The sequence below is a fragment of the Epargyreus clarus genome, unplaced genomic scaffold, assembly GCF_041222505.1.
Source record: "Epargyreus clarus isolate Ecla_fem2 unplaced genomic scaffold, WU_Ecla_fem_2.2 ptg000029l, whole genome shotgun sequence".
In the NCBI taxonomy this organism is placed as follows: domain Eukaryota; kingdom Metazoa; phylum Arthropoda; class Insecta; order Lepidoptera; family Hesperiidae; genus Epargyreus; species Epargyreus clarus.
In genome coordinates, this window is record NW_027332235.1 from 673256 (window position 1) to 692380 (window position 19125).

Genomic DNA, 19125 nt, shown 5'->3' on the forward strand with positions numbered 1-19125 from the left:
TTTAATTTAAAAGCGTTTTAGAAACAACTGTAACCCCTTCGACAGTTGAATATCGAAAACTTACAAGTCTGACAGTTCTCTACAAAGAACTACACCTATTTCTGCTTTGGAGCACTGTCCAAGTCCATAGTACTGTTAAAAGCTATACCTACTGTTTTGTGGTGTGAAGGGTGTGTCAAGTGTAGTGTTACATGTCCACGACGAGTTCTATTTAGCTTGGTCATGAAGAGTAGCATCCCATCTGTGACTGATCTCATGTAGAACATATACCCTATTTGGCGATGTTTACAGATGTCCAATAATGATACTGGACCATCAATTAAAATCCGGGCACAAATAGTACCATTTACGAATTCATCTTTCTTTCCATCTCCTTACTATATTATGTATACCAAAACTGTAGTATACTTATGACATACTAACACGCAAGTACGAATAATGGGAAATAAAAATGCAGTCTAAACGTTTTTTTTACTGTTACTAAACAACTGTATGATGAATTTTGATTAGTTCAATCGTCGATTTTTGAGACGTGCAGAATTTAATATTGTAGGGTAACAATAAACGGGAATACACTTTGGACGGCAAATTTTGAATTACATACAGCTCATACCTACCCATCTTTCACATTTATCGTAAATATTTTTAAGGTTAAACTTGTGCTAATTATTTGAATTTACGTTTTTTTTATAAATTGGAAATACAATATCTACAACTGATGTTGGTATATAAAACTTATAAAACAACCTAACATTGATGACAGAGTCTAACTAAGAAAAAATATGGCAATAGATTTTCAGTAGCATAAACCCATAGAAAGTTTTACACTTGGGTATATCAATAAAAAATTGTACACTTCTAACCCCTTATTGAGACAGCTTTACAGTGAAAAGGACAAACACAGAGACAACATAGATATGAAGCATATAGACAGATACTAACTACTAAGTAGTAAAATATGTAATTATGATTTAGATTTCCATCAGAACCACAATGGAAATGTCCATAATCATATCTGAGGGACAGTATAATTTAAATGCAACAAAATCAACGTACTTGATATTAGCAGAATAAACACGTATATGCTATAATATATAAGTTCGTTCACTATTTTAAACTAGGACTATTTAAAATATATCTAATATTATTTCTATAAGCATGCGATTATCAAGTAATTATATTTATTTAAGAAATAAATATGTCACATATTAGAATTAAGTCGCTATATATTTTTTTAATTAACTATTTACAATAAAATTGTTTGTCCCATAGGTAGGCATCGAATAAATTAACTGACTAGATTTTACATTAGACCTATAAGCGAGTTTTGTGGTAGAAGATATTCTTTGAGAGACCTGTATTTTTACAAATAATATGTTTTTGTCGGTATAACATTTTCTCTAGACGCTTAAGGGCCTGCGAATTATCTCAAATGAAAAAAAAACAGAATAAATAATAACTGGAGGCAAACATAGCGGACACGTGTAAGTACTACACCTGCTGCTTAATCATTATAAAAAGTATAATAGTGGCTAATACATGTCATTACAGAATAATTCGATCATTGAATTAATCTCTTTGTCAATTATATAACGTTACATTGTATAAGACGGTGGACTAACAATGTTGTATGTTTTTCTAATTATGAATTCCAAGAAACCTAATTACATCAAATATTTTTTTCATTCAAAATAAGTTCTTTACAGAGCACTTTTCGAATGTCAATATAACTTCACAAGGAATGTAGTTATGGAGAAGAAGCGGCGAAAGAAACTCCATAACACACATATTTTTAATTTATCTTTTATTTTTTTAAGCGGCGAAAGAAACTCAATAACACACATCTTAGAAATTAGTGGTTCAAGGAACATTATACAATATTAAGCCAAGTTTAAAGACCTTTAAATAAAGCGATTATATTGAAATATACGAAAGTAAAATTAGTATAAGAAGGAAGGCGTCACAAAGAGTATTTTGGTAATTTATTACTTGATTTATTTATATTTACTTATTTTCTTCTGCCACATCAAAAAAATCTAATTATTCATATTAAATAATGTATGTGAATAAAATGTATTGTAACAAATTAAGATGCATACGTCAATATCATGGTCACAGTAACATTGGCCTAAAGAAATGACGTTATTACAGTCGCCATCTATACATAAATATTTAGGACATGTCTAATTTACATTTTGTTTTTAAACTATTTCAATGCAGAGATTTTTCCACTCCGCGTAATTACAGGTATGATTTTTTATATATCCGGAATTTAAATAAAGTTTTTAAATAACAAATTTCTTTACAAAATCGTAATGAAATTTACACATACAAAATATGAGAATGAAAGGCTTTTTTCTGTGTTAAGATCCATTGAGGCTATATAAAATTACAAAAAAGGAACTGACTAGTTAAATACTACGGACGGGATTTCCGTAACTCGTATTAAACTTAAATATAATTTGTAAGACATTATTAATTCATGAAAATTTTATGACCTGTTCTTATCGTAACTCGCACAAATCGCACACCTATTTCTACCAAATAACAGCAGTGTTAGGCGCTGCTGTGTTCCGGTTTGAAGGGTGTGGTAAGGGAGACAGACTTTTCCGAGGCGTTCCAGCTTAGTCCTCAGGGGTAGCGGCGCATCTGTGGCCGACCTTAGGTGGGAATATCTAATCCTATCTGGGGTTGATTACAGATGTCCATGGGCGGCAGTACCCACTTACCATCAGGTGGACTGTATGCTCGTCTGCTACTCCTGTATTATATAAAAAAAATCTTAACTAAAACCTTGCTGCTGTCTTTCTTTTATTTAGTCTAAGTTGGTCACCCTACTGATAACGCTAATCGGTTACACAGCCTGCGATAAACCATCGCGAAATATAAAACACGCACATGCATGCCTGACATTCAATGCGACACACGCTCCGCGCAAGCATTCGCGCCGCTTATGTCATGCTTTACGAACAAAAACAAATTGTTTATGCAATAAAAATAATTGTAGACTTAGTTAAAATCGACATAATTTAACTTAGTATTTAGTTATTGTTGCAGAGTCAACAGCCGTGTGATATTCAACCAAATTTGAGTTAGTTTTAGTTAGTTAAATCAAGATGCGTGTTGTGATATATTTAGTATTATGCGTTAGTTTAGTTAAAATTTGTGAAGCAGAGATGCAGAAGGAAATGTATGCGACGGTGGTAAGTTGATATATTTCGTTAATTAGGACTTTTTGGCATAAGTTAATTGATCCAATTTACATTTTGTTAAAAATGTTTTTGTTGTATACCTTTATGTAATTATTCATCACAATCATTAGGTTTAGTTATTTGAATGTATTACTTTTCAAGAATATACCGTTTTAGTTAGGGTTTATCGAAATAGTGTGACCGATTTCAGAGCCAATACTTTCCTGTCCTCCCCAGCTATAATTTTATGACTTGTTTTTTGCTTTGAAGTTTGTTTAATTTTATCCTATTTTGAACGTAAGTCAAGAATTCGATTTAAGTGTATTTTCAATATCCGATCCATATAAACCGACAAGTCCACCCTTTAAACTTCTAGAATATTAGAGGGTCCTGTTCGATGTAGCTTGCCATCGTTACTTTATACCTATCCACAGTACAGAAAATCATTATTTGTGTAATATAATAATTATTGTATTATATTTTTGTTGCCTAAAAGTTTTTGCGATTGTGTTTAACATATTTTCAATGCAAATTTATTTATTTTAAAATCGTATATATTTTGCACATAATACCAACTATTGTATCTTTTTGTGAATATTCGAATATATGTATACATTCCTGCATATATTTAATAAGCTATTTATAGTTAACCACTTCAATCTTAACCTTACGTACCTACCTAGTATCTACTATACTATACTATATTATACTTAAGTAAATAAATTAAAAAACAACACGGCATAGGTACCTCGTTTACCTACTTATCAAGTTAATTATTCTATAAACATTAATAATTAATATTCAACATAATATTACCTACTCATCTTATTACATAATTTATTCTCGATTTGCCTGATTATATCAGTTTTCCCGATACCATCTCAAATCATTTATAAACCAGATTAACATTAAGCTGTTTCCCACTGGTTTTATCTCTTATAATATTATAATAATATTAAAATCAATTTCCTTAATTTATTGCGTAATTTGTTACGGGATAAACCATAATTATAATACGTACTTTTGTATAAATGCAATGGAATGCAAGCGGATATGCTATGACATTTGATACTATTCGATTACTAACTATTATGAAATGATGAGGATTTCAATAGAGAAATTTACCCAAAACAGATATAGATCTATTTTGGATCATACCCAAGTTTAACAATTGATTAACTAACTCTAAAAGAGCAGTAAATAATAAGATGGGTTGTGGACTAGGACTGGTATCAGAACAAATAGTATCTATAAATTACCAAAAAAATATTTTCGTATCGTTAATTTTGATTAAAGTTTGTCTTTTTTCCTAAGTAATACACAGACGCAACTTTTTGTTAACATAAACGCTAATTATGTTTACAATTTATTTATATTAAAAAAAACATGAAGAGCACGATTTATATGTGTTACATAAAAATAACATAAAATGATAAGATCACTATTTTTTAATTTCCTTGTATATGTTATGTAAGATGATCATTGAATGACATTTAAAATGTATCGATTTTATTATTAACATCACAGATTAGTAAAGATTACTTGCTCCTAACAAGAAAATGTAACCTTTTGACAATTGTCACTGTCATCTATTTTCGTGTTTGAAAAATATTTAAAAATGTAATTTTTAGATCATTTACGAATGAAACGATATTTCCTCGCACTTTCTTCGATTTCGTGTCTTAACTGCGCACGTCGGCATTTTTCCGCGTAAATTACACCATGACAGCCATTAAACGGCTGACAAAATTCTCAGTCGTTTAATGGCTTCCTTCAAATACAAGGCGGTGAGATATCTAGACTTATCTATGATTAACATAATAAACTTCGTAAAGTACCAGGTCGCATCTCAACTGCTGAAATCGAAACTAACTTATTTAACTAATAATGTTAGGGGCATATTGTAAACATTTTGACAACCAAAGTTCAAACAAGTTTTTCACCATTTTGCCATAAATAATTAATAATACCAAATTATTAATTATACCATACCAATTAATTATAACATAATTAATTATACCAAATGTATTGTCTTGAAAATAATATTGAAGTAGCAAAGCAGAGTGCAATACACTTAGTGGTAGAGCTATTAGCACCCATGGGCAATTGTAATTAACCCCAGATAGGATAGAAAATCTACCTGAGGACGGCCACAGATTTACTGTTAATTACTGCACCCTTCAAACCAATAAGAACAGCCCTTAAATCTGCAATTTTAAGGCAGCACTAGATGTGGCGGTGGTGTTTCCGGTATCAAACTATGAAATGTTCTACCAACTTCAAATTGCGTGTATCGTAAGGAGTAAAGATATAAACAATGACTAACACGAATTGCATAATATTAAATAGATTAAATATAAAATGTACAATAATGATAGGACGACGAAGTAAATTACTGAGAATTTCCGTCAGTATGTCACAGATGATGTGCTCGTGAGATATGCATATGATGGGCTATTATTGAAATCACTGTTCACGTTGTATATAATAATACTCAGTAAAATACTACGAAGAATTTCTAACTTTTGATATAACGACATTAACTCGTTAGCATCTACACACGTAAATATTCGTAGCATCTTTTCTTAAGAATACCTTAATTGTTCCCTTTTTGATTTTTGTCCGGTAATCTGCACGTAAAACTTATCTGTAAACGTAAACGTATCTGTTTAATTGCAGACGGGTGGGTTTTTAAGCAAAAAGACGATATTCTAATTAGAATACAAGAAATTTGACAAGACATTTACAATTGTAAATGTCTTGTTGTGTAATAAGTCTCCATTTTTAAAACGCTTAATATATACATCATTCTCGAAAGTAACCTCAAATTAGATCAAACTATTAATATCGAAGTCTTAACAGTTTAATCGTTGTAAATTTCAAAATTTAAGAACATTTCTTAATAACATTGCAATAGCAATTTGATAAAATAGTTGTCATGCTACGCACATTCTTAGAAATTATGAGAGTAAAATTAGATTGACCTTGGGCCGTTTATTTTATAGTCATCGTTGTGGGAGAATCGAAGCGTTTAGAAAATGATTACATCGAACAAAACGTAATACGATGTATCTACTAACTCCATCAATACAAGTATGTAAAGTAATGGACACAATTGCGAATAGGAAATGAAATTATATTTATGAGCAAGAATTAGGACAATGAAATTTTGGCAAAGGATTCTCCGGAGATTAATCCTGGGGAACGGCCGTACATCAACAGTCTCCGTCCGAAAATTGTACATTTGCAAGATATTTATAAAACTTTGATAGCGCGATTAAGAATAATAGTGGCGCCGCTTCTTGGAGTTTCGCAGACACCACAAGGATTTTATATTAAGATTGTAACAGTTTAAAATTAGATCACAGTTATTATTTTTTTGATAAATTGTGTAAATCGAGTAGGTGTGTATCAGACTTTACAATAAATTTATTCAGCATCTAATTCCTTTGCACACGAGAGCGTCGCCTCGTGTCATTTAATTTGTATAGAACTGACATTGTTTCATCAACGTTATTAATTGCCTTTAGACACAAAACATACTTTTAAAAGTGTTATTTAATTTGATGACAAAAAAAAAATACAAATAATAGGTAATCTAAAAAGTAAAATACTCTATGTCGTTCACAGGCTAGCGGGTACCTTTTGAAAGTTTCCCCTTGCTAACACATTTGGGCTTAGTGACAATTCTCTAGGAGCAAGTAAACGATTGTCATCAGATGAACGGACGTTCTATATAAATAGAGTATGAAGATACCATTTTTTTTGATGAGGGGTAAACGCCGGGTTACGTTTCCACATAACCCGGCTTTACCGCACTGAACCCCCCCCCCCCGTGGCAACCTCGGCGTTTGGTGGAGAATTCCAGGAACACAATCGGAGTCCTCCAAGAGCGATTTTCTATCGGGCTCTGCCCTGGAGGGAGCTAAGTAATTTACGCTCCTCTTACATCCAGAGTATAAAGATGCCAAAGTACAAATCATCAGTAATATACCATAACAAGGCTCATTAAAGTTTCCAAGATGACAGGAACAAATCTAGCATATTGTAGTTATTTTATTGTTATCGTAATGGGTCGACGCTTCTCTAATAGCTCTGGGCAACGATAATGTGCATTATTAGCATATTCGCAACCTTTACGGATAATAAATTAACAAGTAAGCGTTACAAACGTACATTAAAATATTTTCATGTCGTTTACATACCTACTGCATTTTGAAAAACGTATACCATCCTGTAAAGCTATCGATTTAAGCAGAAAATATGTCGTAGTCTAATTGAAATGAAACCATTGTAACTGTTCAGAATATATTTTCCCTTCTCTAATTAGAACTACTTCAACTAATCCTTGACTCAAATCTTATTTTTTTTTATTGTTCTGAAAGCGTTTCTGAAGAAACGAACTGAGTTATAAGTAAGCGTAAATTACATTCCTATTCAGTCGTAGATTGTTTGGCAAGAGGACTATTTTTGAATATTTTGAGTAGGTAGGTACTATCTACTATTTGACGTGGCATGAATGAAAGTGGCGGTTCTACGAGTTAAATTATACTGTTAACTTTTAATAGACTAATTTATTTCATCATCTTTTGCTTTGGAATGTAAATAGATCGCATGCGTTTTACATTGTATTGGTAATATTGAAGGTCGAAGTCCATCTTCATTTTTTTATATATTATTATTTTCAAGTATGGTATATAAAAACAATATTTATCCTACCTATGAAAGGTAGGATAAATATTGTTTTTTCCTACTTAAGCCCAGTCGGCCTGCGGTTATCCGAGTTGCAGTGTGACGAAAAATACTATATCAATGTATTTTCCACTGTGTTATTCCTTCCTCTTCATTCATCTAGCGGGTTAGATAGCATGATGAGAAAAGCATGACTTAAACAAATTTTGAATAAGCAAATATAGCAAGAAGGTATGCAGTTCACTTGATAGTAAATGGTCCTAGTAATACATACTCTCTAAAATGTGTTGATCTATCACGAATCACGATTCAAGAGATAGACCGCTTTGACAGACGGACAGACGTACTATAGCATATCGTTTTTACCCTTTGGGTACGGAACCCTAAAAAGATACGCCCGTGGGTCTGCCGCAGTCGACCAACAAAAAACTTCCAGGTTTAATCATATTCTGTGAGTGAACATATTTATTCATATAAAAAAGTGGTAGTAAAAAAAGAAAAAAAACATAACCTTATTTTTCAACATTTGTGTTAAAGTCATGGGTATAATTAGTTTATGTCACTGGCCGTATTAACCATTAAGTACATAAAAGGATTATTAAACGTATGTACTCAATTATAATTTGATCATGATAAGATTCGCAAAATTTAATTCGCTTCTAATTGTAAGTAGGTGCTATAGTACAAGAAGCTGAAGAAGCTAGGTATCCTCGATTGAACTAACTTTATTGGGAGGAAACTATTTGTTTTATAAGGGTGTGGAGTTGTGGACTCTCATGGGTTCTTCGGCTTTGCTCTACACTACCAGTGTTGCCAGATGCACTATAATTACTGTAATTTTACTTTATTTTTCTACATTTACTGTATAACGTATTACAATTTTACAGTGTATTTGACTAAAAATACTGAATCTTACTTTATACAAACACTATACTTCTTGCCGATCTACTGTAATTATTTCACTGTAATATTACAAATCTGATCTGGCAACACTGCTACCAAAAGTGTCTGAGGCTACCTATATATGACTTCAAAATTAATGCAATAAGGAATCATTCTGATTATTGCCAACAACAATGAGCCAGCATTGTTATACAAACGAATGCTGACGATGTAGGAAACGAAAACAGAGCATGCTGAATGCAAACACATAAAATGTTTACGTGACATCAATTATAAACTGGAAATCGGTCAATTCATATCGTTTTTGTGCTGAACGGACATTGTATTTGAGAGCAAATAGTTTTGTTTTATTTTTTTTTCAATGGACATTATATACTACGGAAAAAGCATGTAGAGTCTACCAATTTGCATTTAAACACCGGAGTGGTCTACGGCGTAATCCTTCTCATTCTGAGAGGAGACCCGTGCCCAGCAGTGGGACAGTATTAGGTTGATGATGATGGTGTATCCTCACCATATTAGTATCCACTAAGTGCACTAATACAGTATATAGTAGTATATTTTGTAGAATAAAACGAGGAAAAAGATTTGCAAGTAAAATAAACAGTAGGTAAATACAAAATAGTTAGGTGAAATTCCTTCACGTAAGGGTACAATAACCTAGGAACATTGACTGTTCCACCGGTGGCTAGAATGTCATAGACAACACAACTGAAATTATTCTCCATTAAGACCCCATGTCACAAGGTTATTGATATGACAAATTATAATAAGTGTCACCAAGGACATCAACGACCATTTCTGGGTTACAATTTTCAAGAAGAGAATCATTATAAAAACAATAAACTCGGCTGCGTAAACCAACGACACAAATAATTTTAAACCATCAAGACGTTCGGACGTGTCAAAAAATTAGACATACATAAGTTTGAAAAAAAATTTACTCCGTTGTCGGGTAAAAATATAAAATATCTAAAATAAAGTTATTATGCAATGATTATAATTATACAAATGAGATAATCACACGATTATATGAAGCGCGTCACCGTATTGCTACTATTGTTCGTATCTACCTACTGCAGGTAATTGGATGCTGAATACTCAGGTTGATCATAATTTCATCTTACAAAAAATAATAGACCAATTAAAGCCTGACACTAGTAATTAATCCATCCCATGTTTTGCATACTAAAGATCAATATTTGACAATTTCTGCGTACCAGAAATTGTCAAAGAGATTGTCTGGTTTTAAAACTGAAATTTATTTTTAGATTACTAGTTTAAAACTGATACCTATTACTTTAGCCACTATGTATTATGGCAGATACAATGTATAAATATGAAACGAATGTATCATATCATTAAGTTTCAGATATAATCTGTTTTACAACATTTCCTGTAATTTAAATATCGAAAATATTATTATTCTATGTTAAATACATCATACATATTATTGTGTATAACTACACACGTATGATTACTGATACTGATACTGATAATTTTAAATCATATCATAATATATATCTAGTTAACTTTCAATACATGTTACATGTACGGGTGTTCATAAAATAGTATAAAAGTATTATTTATACAATTTTTGTAATGATTGTATTAGATGGTTTCATATTGTAAAACCAATAAAAATTGAACCATAGTTAAATAATAACCACGTAAACAGTCCCAATTGTTATAAGTAGCTAAAGCTAAGCTGTTTCCAGGGACATCCTCAAATGAAAAATTCGTCCAAATCGTTAGAGCCGATTTTGATAAATATGTATTCGAATTTGAAATAGGAAATGCTCGTTTAAAGTTATTCAACTATGTGTCTTGTTATTTAAAACAATCGTAAAATAGCAAAAGAGTCCCGACAAGGGCCTAAAAGAAACAAAAAAATATAATCACATAAAAATGATACGCACAAGTCAATCTACAACTATTAGAACGTGTCACATTATGATCTCTTCCAACTAATTCTATCCTTATTACGATTTTTCTCACACATTATGATACATCTCATAGGAATTGCTTACATATCAGCTTATTTACATTCAATGTGTCGCATTCTATGAACAAAAGGATGATGCTACGATCGCGGTGGCAAATATATCGAATTCAGAACACGAATGCCACTTCAGATTAAATAAGCATTTATATCATCGATGCGTTGTGTCGCGATACACTTGGGTATTAATGATTCTTTTGTATGCTAAAAAATAATTGACGCAAAAAGTATATTTCGGTAGCAACATAGCCTTTGTAGCGCTTTTATTGTACACAAACTTAGCCATAGCAACTGGGTTACTTAATTTATTTATTTATTTATTGAATTTGAACACTAACATAATGTGTATTTATACAGTTAAGATACAACAAAACACATAAGGGGCTTGCTTAATGCCACTATAATTATAAGTACTACATGCAAGTTAAATAAAAAAGAAAAATAAAAGACAAAAATAAATTGAATTGAATGAAGCACAATAATATAACGATATTAGCAAAAAGAAGAGTCGCCTGCATCAGCATTGCAATGCATCAGCTTGGAAGGAGAGCGTTTTGTAACTTTGTTACAGATGAAAACATAACAAGGTGGTAGAGCCATTTGTGGTTCGACATCGGAGGCAGCAATTTCACACCTATTTGTTCATAATAACAACAGTGTTAAGCGATGAAGGGTGTGATAAGGGACAAATACTTATCCGAAGCCCTAGAACTCTAACCTCATCGGGGGTTGATTACAGATGTCAATCAGTCCATCATGAGAATTTCATATTTATAAAATATATATTTTTGGGCGGTAATTTGGTCGACGCACTCCATGCTTTTTGATTCATCATATATAACACTGATTAACATATAGTAATAATTATGCCTGTAAATTTTATAGAAGTTTCGGCATGTTAGGCACAATCCTACCTCACAAAAATAAATAGGAAGTAAAAACGGTACTTTATCAAGGTTGCGTATCACATGTCGGGTTCCGTCGTGACGGAGATGCCGGAGATAACAGCACGTTTTCGATTTTAATGAAAAGCTCATGTTTCATCTTGTTACTTTAAAAACACAAAGTGAATACAAATACAAGCAGTTAACAAAGTTCACAAAAAACTAACACAGCATCTGCGGGTTCAGAGTCCATGTACCATATGTAATATAGGAGTAGCAGACAAACATTCAGTCCACCTGATGGTAAGTGGCTACTACCGCCTATGGACATCTGTAATCAACCTCAGAAAGGATTAGAAATTCCTGCCTGAGGTCGGCCACAGATGCGCTACCCTTGAGGATTAAGTTGGAACGCCTCGGAAAAGTCTATGTCTCTCTTACCACACTCTTGACGGATTGACAAACGGCTTGACGGATTTTTGCTCATTTTTATATATTTTTTAAGCAGTCGGGATTTTTGTTGTTGTAATATTTCACTAGTTCTATGTTATATACTAATGTATAAAATAAGTTGTATATCAATATAATTTCTATAAAGAGCGCAATATATCTAAAATCTGGAGTTAATGCTTAAGAATCTAGGTCTAAAGTAATTTAGACGCCAGTTTATCTACAGGTTAGGTAAATATTTTCTATGCAGACGACCCTGAGTAAAATAATTAATAGTCATTCTAAATATGAAGTATAATTTTAACTGAATTTTTGTTTAAGTTACGCAATTCGTGGAAACAAAATGTATGATGCAGTTCATCTGCGTATATTTTTCGTATTGAATGATTTTATTTATCAGTCCACCTGATGGAAAGTGAAAACACCAGATAGAAACCTAGATCCGCCATAAACTTCAAGAGTGGGAGCTCGAACCGTCCAGTAAGCGACCCCAGGAAGGACGGCGGCATGTGTGGTCGCATACCGTCGTGAAAACCAGATGGTGTGGGAGGAGCGAAAGCTGCTCTCCTAGGGCAGAGCCCGATCGGGGCATCGCGCTTGGAGGACTCCGGTTGCGTTCCGTCGGAGATCCCGGAGTTCTCCAACAAGCGTTGAGGACGGCCACCGGGGGGGTTTTAGTGCGGTAAAAATCCCACATAACCCGGCGTCGCTCCCATGTCGTCGGGTACCTTTTGAAGGTGTCCCCCCCCGTTAAGAAAAAAAAGGTCCGCCACAGACTTCAAATCAGAACACAGCACTTAAAACTTTGTAATTGCTGTAATATGTGAAATAGGTGTGGCGGCAGCACCTCAGGTGTCAAACCACAGGTTCTAGGTAGGTCTACCTTTTACAATCTAAGTCAGTTTGAATAAGTACCTATAAATTTGTTTTTGTTTGGTAATACAGCCCTAAATCTATTACTGATTTTATTTTATTTTATTAAGTTTACCAACGGTTGTTACTTTATACAAATTTATATATTAAATCTAGTTACAATGCAAGCAAAAATGTACGACCACTTAGAGGTTAACATCATATGCATTACAGATGTAAACGTGTTAATGAAAATAAAATAACAAACTTTATATACCAAAAAATAAAACAACACAAAAAAGAGAGAGAAAAAATAGTACAAGTAAATTAAACATTAAATTAAACACTAATTATAATTGATCTGATCCTTATATATTAACGCTGACTTGAAGCAAAATACAAGTTAAGTAAGATGACTGTCAGGAGACCATTATAATTCCGACTTCCGAGAATACCATAAGCATTTCCGATACTTACCATTAGTTTTCAACAGTCGCTAAACCTTGTTCGTGCGTATGCTATTCTTGTCCCATAAAGGGCCTGTCACCAAGGTGAAGGTTCCCACGACTTCTATAGACCTTAAGATTGACCTCAGGATCAAATGAAATGTATTTATAAATATCAATCATTTATGTTGACAAGGGAAGATTTAATTGATCACGAATAGTGTAAAGATTCTCCACGTACATTGAATGTTGGGGTAATTTACAATTTATTATTATTGTAAGATACTATTGGTTGACTTAATTAACTATACGTAGTTAAATAAGTCAACCAATAGTATCTTACAATAATATAAATAACTTAAAGAATTCCCTGTCTAAAAAGTTCTCAAAGAGTCATTTCCACCAATCCACACTTGAGTAGCGTAAGGCTCAATGGTATAGATCTTACTCACTGAGTACTCATGTCATGCAGTAACATGATCAGTAATATACGTTTCATTATTTCTAGCCTCAGCTAATCACCGCAGCGGGATACCCCAACGAGAAGCACCGGGTGGTGACGGAGGACGGCTACATCCTGCAGCTGCACCGGATAACTGCTGGCCGTCGGGTGGCGAGGAAAACCGACCACCACTCTAAGAAGGGCAAGAAGGCCATATTAATTGTCCATGGGTTGTTGGGAAGCAGTGGAGACTTTATCATCATGGGGCCTAAGAGGAGTTTAGGTAATTTCTATAACAACTTAAATATAGATACGTCACACGTAAATAAAGTAATGTTAGCATACAAAAATCGGATTTCGATAATTTCAATGAAAAACACAGAAAACTATATGTCAATTGTATTATATGTCAATTGTGAAAGTTTGTCTGCGGATACCTATGCTTAAGCTTGTCTGTTAGCTGAGACCAATTTTAGTAGACGTCGTAGATGTCATGTTAGGCTAAAATCACAATAATGTTCATACAAGTAAGTTGTAAAATTATAATTCTCCTATGCACAAAGCTTGATACGCTTTACTAATGTTATCTTTTATTTTTTTTCAGCATATCTTCTTGCTGATGCCGGATACGACGTGTGGCTGGGGAATCTAAGAGGAACCATTTATAGCAGCCATTTGAAATTTTCGAAAAAGAATCCTCTGTTTTGGGACTACAGGTGAATTCTTAATTACTTCTTAAAAATCTATCCTCCCTAACATTTTCAACGTCTTTAAGAACATGATGAGTGAACCATAATATTACAGTTTTCACGAACACGGTAAATACGATGCTCCCGCTATGATAGACAAAGTTCTCAATGTGACTGGTCTACCAAAAGTTATGTACATCGGCTACTCCATGGGCACCACCACGTTCTTCACCATGATGTCGGAGAGACCCGAGTATAACGAGAAAGTCCTGAACTTCGTTGGTCTCGCGCCAGCTGTATACTTGGACAATGTGAGGCCAATAGCTACAATGCTCTTGAAGAATTTGGAACTAACGGTAAGGATTGCCCTTTTAAATGAACGAAAGCCTGTCTTGAGGTTCAGTTAAGATATTATGTTTAGATCAGTATTCACTGCATCTACACACTGATTTATTGAACTGAAATCATTAAGTATAAAATAGCCAGGGAAAATAAAATCGTGTCTTTTTAAAAAGACGGAAACAAAAAAAATCTCTTTCCCTAAATTCGTATAACAAAATGTAAAGTTGAAGTTCTTAAGTATGTTTCTTGAATGCACAATTGCACATTGATTATGTATAATATACATTGTATATTATCACAAACCAAGTTGCTATCAATAAATCACATAGTATGCTCTTAAAATTATTTATTTTCACCAGAAATCAATGCGTACAAACGGCATGGTATCGGCCAATCTAGGCCGGGACTTCATGAACTTCATCGTGAACAGCATATGCAGCATGCATCAGCCCGAGCAGGACATGTGCATGCGGGTTGTTTTCATGGTCGTCGGCGAAGACTACGAGCAAGCCGATTGGGTAATCGATACTTCCTATTCAACATGCTGAGATATAGCTGATAATGATGGGTTTTGATATTTATGATGGTAGCAAGAACATGCATTTCATCCGATGTCGACAAGTCACTACCTATCCGGGTTTGGAACTAGATGCAAATAGAACAAATGTACCTAGTGCGTATGACAGATGAGTCGCTTTCTTTGAAGGCTAAGTTGAGATGCCATGCACGTCTTTCATCAAAATGGGATCATAGTTTGTTGGGTTTTATTTATTTGAGATAAGCGATAGATATTTCCGATACTACGAATTGATCGATAAATAAACAAAAGCAGTAGTTGAGAAATGTTTGTCGTCTCTTTGAGAACTGTTTTTGATAGTTTATTGAGAAATTACCATTTTGATTGATACTTTCAGCTTGCCCGTTAAAGCCCAAGTTGAAATATGTTGATGTTATTATTTCAGGAGATGAACCCGATTATTTTAACAAGGATACAGCCAGCATCATGGCGACAGTTAGAACATTTTGGAAAAATTGCCATCACCGGTAAGTGCAATTTATTTTATAAAATATATATTTTTTAATGTCCCAACAGCCAAATTAATGAAATTAGAAATTAATGATCACTTGCTTAAACGGCGAAGGAAAACACCGCGAGGAAACTTACATGCCGGAGAATTCTTCAAAAAAACTTTTCTAACGTGTGTGAAGTCTACAAATTCGCACATAGCCAGCGCGGTCTAAACCTTCTTGCTCTAAGAGAACACAGGAGCCAGTAGAAGGATAAAAATGGCTTGACAAAAAATGATGAAGAAGTCAATAAAATGACAGTAATGAGTCATTATTCGGCTATTAATACCAATTTTCAATTATTTTTGCGAGCGTCGAATTATTTTTCTAATAAAAATGTAAAGCAGCAAACAAGCAGTCGAATTAAACGATGGCATCGTTGTCTACGCATTTAAGTGCCAGATAAGGCGACAATTTATTACTGACTTTAAGTAGATTTTAGTTTAAAGTTTTTAAAGAGCACCACATTTTAGCACTTCGGGAATTCCTCAAAAGGAATGCTGATTGCAAGTCACGCACGTGAATAGTTAAAATGTATTAGCGATTCAGATACCATCAGTCTTCCTTAATTTACAGTAAATTGTGTGAAGGTACATTTTCACCTCCTTCATTAAGTCTTGAGTATCAGGCCCGAACACAATTAACGTAAGGGAAAACGTCTCAAATTTCAATTCGTCGTTTATACATTTTCCTTAAGAAGGGTTTATATAAATTTATAAATGTAAAGTTCGAGTATTGAGGAAAAATATAACATAATATTTTATTATTCTAGGCGTGTTCACATCGTGGGAAGATGGACTTTGGGGTGAAGTGAAGCCTTACAACCTGACTAACGTTAAAGTACCCGTCACACTTTTGTATGGGGAAAACGATCAATTAACAGAAAAGTCGGTACGTTTATATTTAACTTCTGCCTTGTTTAATATCAATAAGATACGTTCTATCTGTGAAAATTCTGATAAAAATGATAAAAAATCAACTCGGGTGTGGTGATATTTTAACGTTGTTTATGTTATTTTATAAAAAATAGTATAATTATACAGATTTAGCGCATAATGAGATGTGTACCACCGCGTGGTATTAAAAATCGTGAAACTGAAACATACCGTGCTTCTTCTGTGCGCATTGGTCTAACAATAAATATTCAAAAGAAATAATATGTTCTGCAGCAAATTATGAGGCTATCCCGTGAGCTGAAGAGCGCGGGCGTGCTGGAGAGCGTCTCCGCGGGCTGCTCGTGGCCCAAGTTCAACCACCTGGACTTCACGTTCGCGCGCGACGTCGGCACGCTCTTCAACGAACCGTTCGTGCGCAGGGTGCGCGCGTTGTTCAATAAATACTCACCAAACTGACATAATACGTTGTTTTCTTTCATTTTCCATTACTTTAGATACTATAGGATATCGAATTTTATTTCATAGTAAATATATAGCCCTATTTGTTCGACTCCGGCGGCAGCGGCGATGGGGTCGAACACGATAACATTATTATTAAGAACTGCTTTGTTCAGGCTTGACGAGTGTGGTGATAGACCCATACTATTCTAAGGCGTTCGAACTTAGTCCTTTGGAGTAGCAATTTATCAGCCGACCTCAGGTTGGAAAGTTATCGTTTCTTGGGATAATTAAAGATCCAGATAAAGTCCATGGGCGGCAGTAGCCAGTAATTTATAGGTATACTGCAAGCTAGTTCACTACTTCAATATAACTACTAACTAAAAACTAATATTCTTGCAGATTTGACTACTTGCAATAAATTAAAACTCTTTTGAACTGAATTAGGAAAAACTACTTCCTGAACTCTTAAATGTATCTAATGTTTTTGTTTAATTATGGTATAATTTTGACTACTGTGACAAGCAATTAGTATTACATAAAATGATTATTGCTGTTCACAGGTTAGATTTAGAGAAATACAAACTTACCTTGCTCATGGTGGCTTTAGGAACTACATTGACAGTCTTATTTGATGTGCCATGCTGTGTTGAGCTTAATGATTTTGTCTCTGAAGTTTGTCTGACCTCTGCAACAAAATTATGATCACTTCAACCATATTTTTTAATCTAGTATAAATAGCTATGGATCATGTAGTCCACCTTATTACTTATATGAATTAAGAAGATATATTGACAATCAAAAATATTATTAATATAATTAGTATTTGTATGTATCTCTGTGTATGTTTCATGTCTCAGTCTCAGAGAACTATGCTGTGACCTTCTGACTGTGAGAAATAAGAGTCACAAGGCTTCTGAGATATTTAATAGGGCCTGAGTGATTTTACAGGTTATAGAACCCTACATATTAGTGTCAATAGACAAAGTAATAGCCATTAAGGCAAAGTAACTATGAAGGGCCAGGATGAATTGTGCTCATTTTAGTATAGCATGTTACATATTATAATATGATTTCACTTGGAAAGTTTGCCTTGATAGAAGTGAAAAATTATGTTTATGAAAACATCAACTTATAGCAACAATAATAATAAAATGTAGATCTATTAAAGACATACTTATAATGGATAATAATTGGTGTATAAAAAATAATAAACTATATATGTTATACTTAATTTTGACAAGTAATATTCATACATCTTTCAAGCTGTCTTTTCAACAATAATAATTGGTAAATGTTAAATATTTGTTGGTTGTGTATTTGTTAAGTGTTGGATCTTTAGATGTGACAAGTATACTACAAGTTGCAGAGTCTAGAGAGAAGTTTAAACGCAATATCTTGGGAAATCTTTAGTTTGGGGAAAAAACTGACATGCATTGTAGCGAAATTGAACCACTGGACTCTAACAACTAAACTTAAACTTTGAGAGAGTTTGAGCTTTACTTCATTCAATACTCACGTAAATCACGATAGAATTTTTGACCATTTAAGCCAATTCATATCGATAGATGACACACTACGTTGTATTAGAAACTATCCCGCTATTACAGTAATTTATGAGAATTTGCACATTCCTTACCTTTGTTCGGCATTAAGTAAAATCTAAATAAACAACGTACAACACACACCAAAAATATTACGAATAAATAAATGAAATATAATAATTATGGATCAACATTCCTTTATTTACAAAAACCATTTTTGACAGATCTTAGTAAATAGTGACATTTTAATACACAGATTATGTACTATTTATTATGGGAAAAGCAT

The 19125-nt window shown here is 33.4% G+C and overlaps 2 protein-coding genes across 2 annotated transcripts in view; one reads left to right on the forward strand and one right to left on the reverse strand.

Moving 5' to 3' along the window:
* The window catches only part of crm (cramped chromatin regulator), a 40515-nt gene extending 21465 nt beyond the window's left edge, over positions 1-19050 (reverse strand). Inside the window, exons 1-2 of the mRNA XM_073089588.1 lie at positions 18935-19050; positions 17886-17983 (exon numbers count right to left, since the gene is read on the reverse strand). Coding sequence (XP_072945689.1) covers positions 17886-17983; positions 18935-18947 — 111 coding nt within the window. The 5' untranslated portion in view covers positions 18948-19050. The remainder of the gene's footprint in view (positions 1-17885; positions 17984-18934) is intronic.
* Positions 2890-17328, forward strand: LOC140754507 (lipase 1). Its single transcript, XM_073089533.1, has 8 exons — positions 2890-3203; positions 13929-14145; positions 14467-14578; positions 14667-14907; positions 15253-15411; positions 15856-15937; positions 16734-16852; positions 17131-17328. The coding sequence occupies exons 1-8, from the start codon at positions 3117-3119 to the stop codon at positions 17311-17313; spliced, it is 1200 nt and encodes a 399-aa protein (XP_072945634.1). The 5' UTR covers positions 2890-3116; the 3' UTR covers positions 17314-17328.
* Positions 19051-19125: the final 75 nt, after the last annotated feature.